Below are 7,985 nucleotides of genomic sequence, written 5' to 3' on the forward strand. Positions count from 1 at the left end.
CTCCTTTTTTATTTTAATTCCCTAGTTTTTCCAACTGTCTATGATGTTGTTTGCTCACCTCCCCCTTCCCCTGCTTCCTCCTCCCCCAAGGTCCTCTGGAACTGTATGCCCATTGCTTTCTCCTGGAGCTTCCTATGTCTATCTAATATAAGTAGGCAAACCAACAATAACAGAGATTAAATAGCTGATCCTGCTCCTCACAAATTATTCAAGAGCCAAAAATATATTTTACAAACAAATAAAGTCGCCATTATATAATATCCTGTAGGACTATTCCATTTTTCTTCAGCACCACATATACATACCAAAAGAGCCACATATGGCCCGCAGGCCACACCAGGAAAAAGCCCTTGCTTTGTATAGGCACTTTCAGAGGAATTCGGTTGAGCTCTGCAGATGGACAAGCAATTTTTTCAGTAGTTACTCTGCCTGTCCTTGGGTCTCGATTTTCTCTGGGCCGCTCAGTCAGCATGTTTCCAATTTATATCTGACGACAGTTCTGTGTCATGATAGTCACCAGTATGTGGGTTCAAGATAAAGATATTTACCATGCCTATTTCCACAGGGTTCTTTGTGGTAGCTCTCACAGAGCCCACTGCTCATTCCTTTAACAAGCAGAGGAGAAGTCCTTGGTCATTCCCTGTCACTGACCTGGTGATTAGCAACTCAAGGAGTAGCCTGACAAACTACTACGGTTCCTTAAGCAAATAATGGATGGAGCCGTAAGAGGGCTGCTGGCACTAGGGAGGTGCTCACACCTTAGGGTAATCAATGCTTTGAGATAAAATGGGCAGACTTTGGCCAAGGATGAAATTCAGAAGGGTTAAGAAAGAAGAATGGAAACAGGAAACAACAGAAGGAAGTGGGATCAGTGATGTTATGTTGTTGCATTTGCAACAATGAGATGAAACACAATTTATATGGATTGTTAAGTGGAAAACTAATGTTTGTAAACCACCCAATCAAAGTTTTTAAAATTCTAAAAGAAAATGCCAATCTTTTAAAGCTCAAAAACAAACCAAAAATAACTGTGCAATTACTGACTACTATCTCTTTATGGAAGTGGAAAGTCTCATTTTTCTCCCCAAATTTGTGTGATAGACATATTTAAAAGTGATTTAAAAAAACCTTCTGAGACTGCTTTTGTAAAACAATATGTTTCATGATTTTTTTAATTTGGTTTAAGTGCTAGGGCAATGATTGTATGGAACATACTAGTTAATTAGCCTACTAACAATGTGTTTAGTGTTTATGACTACCTCTTACCTTAGTGCCTTGAATCTTAAACATTTGTAAGAAGTTATCAGCCAATGGACAGAGTGGATGATATGGCTGACCCCACTGTGACACACACCGTCCCTTGATGGCCCAGGGCCCTAAGGGGGACAACACTGGAGACTCAGTGTCAGGACTGGCCCAGATTGACCCTGTGACACCGAGGCAAACCACTAAAAGCGTGTGGCAAAGTAACTGTGGGAGCAGAGCAGGGAGCCCCCGAGGGAGTACAAAGGACAGACTCTGAAGCCAAAGCATGGTACCCCATGGGACCTGACTGAAGGACAAGCCTAGAGATCAAAAATCAGACCTGGATCTATTTACAGGTTTTTCTTTCTTTTTAATATTTTTTCTCTTAATTAATTTATTCTTCTAAGGGTAATTGGTTTCCTTTTTTGTTGTCATAGCTGTGTTCTCACTCATCACCCATCTTGCTATGACTTTATTTTTGATGCATATTATTATCTCTACGGATCTATCTAGATAAGATAGACTGGATGAATAGACTTGGGGAAAACAATGGGACCAATGGTTCCAGGGGGACACCGGAGAGGGGGAGGAGGGGGCTAGGAGGTGGGGCTGACCAACCCAGGGACAGGTGAGCAGTAAGTGATATAAAATCAATAGCAAGGAGGGTGTTAGTGGCCTGGTAGGGATTCAGCAAGGGCAAGTTAACTGAGCGAAATTACTGAAACCCAAATGAAGGCTGAGCATGATAGGGGGACAAGAGGCAAGTAAAAGGAAATAGAGGAAAGAACTAGGTGACAAAAGGTATTTACAGAGGTCCAAAGACTGGAATGTACATATGCAAATATATTTATATGATTGTAGGGAAACAGATCTATGTGTTTATATTTATAGGTTTAATATTAAGGCAGCAGATGGACATTGGGTCTCCCCTCAAACACTTACTCAATGCAAGAACACGTTGGTCTATTAAATTGGCATTCCAGGATGCACACCTTCCCGACATGATTGCTGAAGAAAAATGTGTGCATTAGCCAATGTGGTGAAGAAAGCTGACAGTTCCTGGCTATCAAAAGATATAGTGTCTGAGGTCGTAAAGGCTTGAAGATAAACTAGCAGCCATGTAGCTGAGAAGCAACAAAGCCCACTTGGAAGACGCACACCAAACTGTCTGACCACAAGGTGCAGAAGGGACCAGTTATCAGACATCAAAGAACTAAAAAATCATATCAATGTGTGCCCACCTCCCTGGTACAATCAATGAAGACAAACATGTGCACAAGCAAATGTGGTAAGGAAAGCTGATGGCGTTGAGCTATCAAAAGATACAGCATCTGGGGTCTTAAAGGCTTGAAGATAAACAAGTGGCCATCTAGCTCAGAAGCAACAAAGCCGACATGGAAGAAACACACCAGCCTGTGTGACCAAGAGCTGTCGAAGGGATCAGGTATCAAGTATCAAGGAACACAAAATCATATCATTGAAAATGTGGGTGAGTGTAGAGTGGAGACTCAAAGCCCATTGGTAGCCAACCGGACACTCCTTACTGAAGGGTTGTGGGGAGGAGATGAACCAGTCAGGGTGCAGGGTAGCAAGGATAAAACATATAACTTTCCTCTAGTTCTTAAATGCTTCCTCCCTCAGCTCCCCCCACTATCATGATTCCAATTCTTACAAATCTGGCTAGACCAGAGCATGTACATAGGTACAGATAGCAACTGGAAACATAGGGAATCCAGGACAGATGACTCCTTTAGGACCAGTGGTGAGAGTGGCGATGCCTGGAGGGTGAAGATAATGTGGGGTAGAAAGGGGGAACTGATTACAAAAATCTACGTATAGCCTCCTCCCTGGGGGGAGGGATAGCAGAAAAGAAGGCGGGGAGAGATGTCGGGCAGTGTAATATATGACAAAATAATAATAATTTATGAACGATGATGGGTTCATGAGGTAAGGGGGAGTGGGGAGGGAGGGGGAAAAGGAGCAGCAGATATTAAGGGCTCAAGTAGAAGGCAAATGTTTTGAGACTGATCATGGCAACAAATGTACACATGTGCTTGACACAATGGATGTATTTATGGATTGTGATAAGAATTGTACAAGCCCCCAATAAAATGATTTTTAAAAGAAATAAGTTATCCAATTCATAACAGTTGGAAAGAGAGCCAGCGGAAGAAATTGATTCTGAGGACTACTGCCTCCTTTGCAATGAATGACACCAGAGCCGGGTGGTGCTTGGCTATCAATATTGTAATTTTGGTTAAAGAGTCTACAGAAGAATCCTGCTCATCCAGAGGACATTGCAAACGAGAATTTCAAATTCTCATGGAATCTTGTAGACAGGTACTCTGGATGAACCTCTGAAAATGTTTGCCCTCTATAATCCTTAAAACTTCAGCAGATATATGCCATGAAATGTTCTAAAACTAAGCAGCAGTTCTGTTTGAATTATAAAGAATGTCCGCATTGAATATGATGCTCTTTTCATTTCAATTTGTATGCGATCAGATTGATAACAGCCACTGAAAGGTTTAAGTAGGACCCTTAGGGGTAGTGAGTTTACTTCTATAATGGAAGAGCAGTTTAGAAATGGAGAGTGATCATGGTTGCACACTCTAAGAAAATAGTATTACTGAACTGTCCATGCTAAAACTAGTGAGTTGGTGTACACTGTGATTATCCTCAACAATTACACAAAAAATAACATAAAATAAATTACTAAACAAACAAAGCACATCGGGAGCTTATTAGCATAAAACTGTATTTACTGGATAATTCTCACTGCATTTCTGGAATCAAACAATTTCCACAAACATGGCTTTCAAAGTCTTACAAGAAAGTTTACAATAAAGTTTAAAATGTCTTCTTTAGCACGTTGGATAAAAGAAAGGCAATGCTTCTTATTGGTGTAAACTAAGATTTCCCAGGGTTTTGCCAAGACAATAAAACTGCTAGTGTTAACGTGTTCTATTGTTTTGGGAATCATTTATTATTCTCCTTTGGGATGCTTTCACTTCAGCTTTTTTTTTCTTTTAAGTGGCTTAGGTTGGTGTTTTATAGCAAATAATTAGTACATTTGGTACCCTATACCACAGAGAATATTCTCTTTGTCAATTTTTTCTTTCCAGCATGATCTAATGGGACTGTAGTAAAGAAATGATAAAACTGTAACATTTTGAAAAGAGTCTCATGTAATGTATTTCCTTACTTAGAACAATTGCTTTCAATGTATTTCCTTAGAAAAATTGCTTTTATTTTGCATCAGCTGATTCCTTGATTTTTTTCATAGTCGCATTATTTTTTTTTGTAAGACTATATGTCTATTTTGCGGTTTGTAGGTGAAAGCAATTAGTTGTAACTTGTTTCTTGGAGGTTATTAAGAACAACATTTCATAAAATTTCACTGTATAATCAGGCAAGATAAATGAAAATCTATTGAAGTTATTGATACCCAAGTGCCCAACTGCATAGTGAGTATGAATTTGAAATGAAGAATATTTATAAACTCACCATATGTACATGCTGCCTTTTCTAACAAAAATGAGTAATAAATTTCCATAATGGATAATTTTTAAAATAGCCTCTTTTAAGATTTGGAAGTGTGATCTTGAGCAGATATCAAGTTCAGGAAGGAAGGAAGTATGTTGAAACTGATTGTGATATACCAAATACACAATGCAGCTTCATGTGCTAACTGTGATAAGTCGACTATAAATGTGATTTCAAAATCAGAGGTTAAGGTAAATTCACAAAAAGCCAAATGTATGTAATTACTGAATTTTCTTGTTTTATAAATTACTTTTAATATCAAAGTGATTTATAATTATGCATATAGTAATATATTCAACCACATAGGATGCCTATGTTTCATTTCCTCTCTATAAGGCACTTGGTGAACTGATAAGAAAAAAAAAAAACAATAAGTAGCTCTAAACCAAATTTGAGATGGTGGCATAAACTTGGGCTGCTAACCATAAATTCTCCAGTTCAGAACGACCAGCTTCTCCTTCAGAAAAAGATTTATACCGATACCCACCAGCGCACTTCCTCCTGTCCTGCAGTGTCCTTCTGAGTGGAAATCGATTTGACAGCAGTGAATTTGCAGTAGCTCCAGAACAGTTTGTTTATTCATGCTCACAGAAATCAATTGAATGCTAGCTCCTAGGAAGCTCTTTAAAATCAAGAGTAGAGCAGAAATGGAAGTTATAGAGATAACAAGGATTCAAGTCTGTATTTGAATAAAAATGTGTGAACATTTATTAGCTGTAGTAATATTAGTAAAAAATACAAAGAAATAACTAGAATAGAGCATCTTGTTTTCCAGAAACTATCATCAGTTTACAACTTTATATAACATTTTAAAAATGTATGAATTTAATTCTTTCTTATAGACAGCATAGGAATTAATAATTTCTAGATATTCAAGATTAATAAATAATAATGTGTCAAATTCATGTAGATACATATGAGAAAATATTATAAAGGATAAAAGAAGTTGGCTTATATTATACATTAAAATGTTTCCTCTCCATTTTCATAATAGTTTGCATTTTATATTTGTCCTATACAGGATAAACTTTATTTTAAAAATGATAATAATAAATGTGTATTCTCAGGACAGAAAAAGCATTCAAAACTATTGAAATTATGATCATAAACTAGTTAAAATACATTAAAAATCAATATTGCTATAATCACTGAAGGTGAAAGTAATTGTAATAAACTCCAGTTTTAAAACATCACCCTGAGGCTCATATTAAAAAGACTAACCAACTTAGTGCAATTTTCACAGGGGTAATAAAAATAATAGAAGTTAGTATTGCAATTAACCTGAAGTGGATATGGCAAAAGAGATCAGAGATAGAATCGTTCTTTTTAACATGAGCTTTTCAAATAGTACTTAAATTTATTTTTAAATTATTTGGATTTTCAACATTCTCTGCTATTTCTAAAAAGAAGTATTTTCTGTGATAAGTTTTAAGGGTAATAAAAATGTATCTATAAGTATGTTTCTGTATGCACATGTAAAGTGAGTATTTGGGGGGTTATAAGAAAGTAGCAGCATGTAATTATGAGGATATAGAATCAGATTTGGAGTGAGTACAATGAAAACATCAAAGGACATTGTCAAGATGTGTAAAACTTCTGAAAATTATATTTATCAATATAGAACAAGTATCTTAAAATAGAATAAAAAATTGTTGACAGAATAGAATAAAAATTTGTTCAAGTTCGTTTTCTTGAAGTAAAAATAAAATATACATTTTAAATACATCATATTCTCATTCTTTTTAAATTATCCATGCAGAATAAAGATAGTTTTCCAAGACTGACTAAAATGCATATGGACCAAAAATTCAAATTCTAAGAAAAAGACATTATCAGGAAAGATCTAGAGAGAAATAAGCATCTGAAGGAATTTTATATTGATTTTTGCAACTTTTTATAGATTATCTCCAAATTCAGGCCCAAGAAATAACTTAAAAATGGGCAAGTTTGGAAATACTTCCTTTCTCTGCTTTAAGTTTTGAAAAATAGTTGCTGCGTCTAATTTTGTTCTTTTTTTTCTCTGCAGATTTGCTAAGGCTTACAGAAGACAAATGAAGAACCAATCAATAGAAACAAAGTTCATTCTCCTGGGACTGACACATGACCCACAATTGCAAATTGTGATCTTCTTCTTTCTCTTCCTCAACTATTTTTTTAGTACGATGGGGAATTTAATTATCATCCTCCTCACTCTGCTGGATACACGTCTCAAGACTCCTATGTATTTTTTCCTTCGGAATTTCTCCTTTTTGGAAGTGCTATTCACAACAGTGTGTATTCCCAGATTCCTAGTAACCATTATGACTAAAGACAAAACCATTTCCTATAATAATTGTGCAGCTCAATTATTTTTCATCCTTTTACTAGGAGTCACAGAGTTTTACCTCCTGGCTGCCATGTCCTATGACCGCTATGTTGCCATCTGCAAACCCCTGCATTACCCCATCATCATGAACAGCAGAGTGTGCTACCAGCTTGTTCTCAGTTCGTGGGCAACTGGATTCTTAATCATCTTTCCCCCGCTGGTCATGGGGCTCAAGCTAGAATTCTGTGCTTCCAGAATAATTGATCACTTTATGTGTGAAACTTCTCCTATTTTGCAGATATCCTGTACAGACACACGTGTCCTAGAATTGATGTCTTTTGTCTTAGCTGTGGTGACACTTGTAGTCACCTTGGTGCTGGTGATTCTGTCTTACACTTACATCATTAGGACCATTCTGAAATTCCCCTCTGCACAGCAAAGGACCAAAGCTTTCTCCACCTGCACTTCCCACATGATTGTTGTCTCCATAACTTATGGCAGCTGTATCTTTATGTATATCAAACCCTCTGCAAAAGAAAGAGTGACCGTATCCAGAGGTGTAGCTTTGCTCTGTGCCTCAGTTGCCCGCTATTGAATCCTTTCATTTACTCTCTAAGAAACCAACAGGTGAAAGAAGTCTTCTGGGCTATGTTACGGAAGATTTTGTGTTTTGCAAAAAAGGTCATTTAAAACTCTGATTCAACATAATGTTTTACGGTAAAATCCAAAAACAATATTTTATATATGTGTTCTGATTGTGTTTTCATGTCATCAGTGAGCTCAGATAAGAGATTCTTTAGAATCTTATGTCAGTTTCTCCTTTACATTTTATTCTACATTATGAAACCACTTCACTCTGCCACAGTACACTTACTTTCTTTCATTCTTT

The 7,985-nt window shown here is 36.8% G+C and overlaps 1 protein-coding gene across 1 annotated transcript; it reads left to right on the forward strand.

Moving 5' to 3' along the window:
• The first annotated feature begins 6,842 nt into the window (after positions 1-6,842).
• Positions 6,843-7,691, forward strand: LOC142450971 (olfactory receptor 6C6). Its single transcript, XM_075552904.1, has one exon. The coding sequence runs from the start codon at positions 6,843-6,845 to the stop codon at positions 7,689-7,691; it is 849 nt and encodes a 282-aa protein (XP_075409019.1).
• The last annotated feature ends 294 nt before the right edge of the window (positions 7,692-7,985 follow it).

This window comes from Tenrec ecaudatus, chromosome 6 (genome assembly GCF_050624435.1).
Source record: "Tenrec ecaudatus isolate mTenEca1 chromosome 6, mTenEca1.hap1, whole genome shotgun sequence".
NCBI classification, from domain to species: Eukaryota; Metazoa; Chordata; class Mammalia; order Afrosoricida; family Tenrecidae; genus Tenrec; species Tenrec ecaudatus.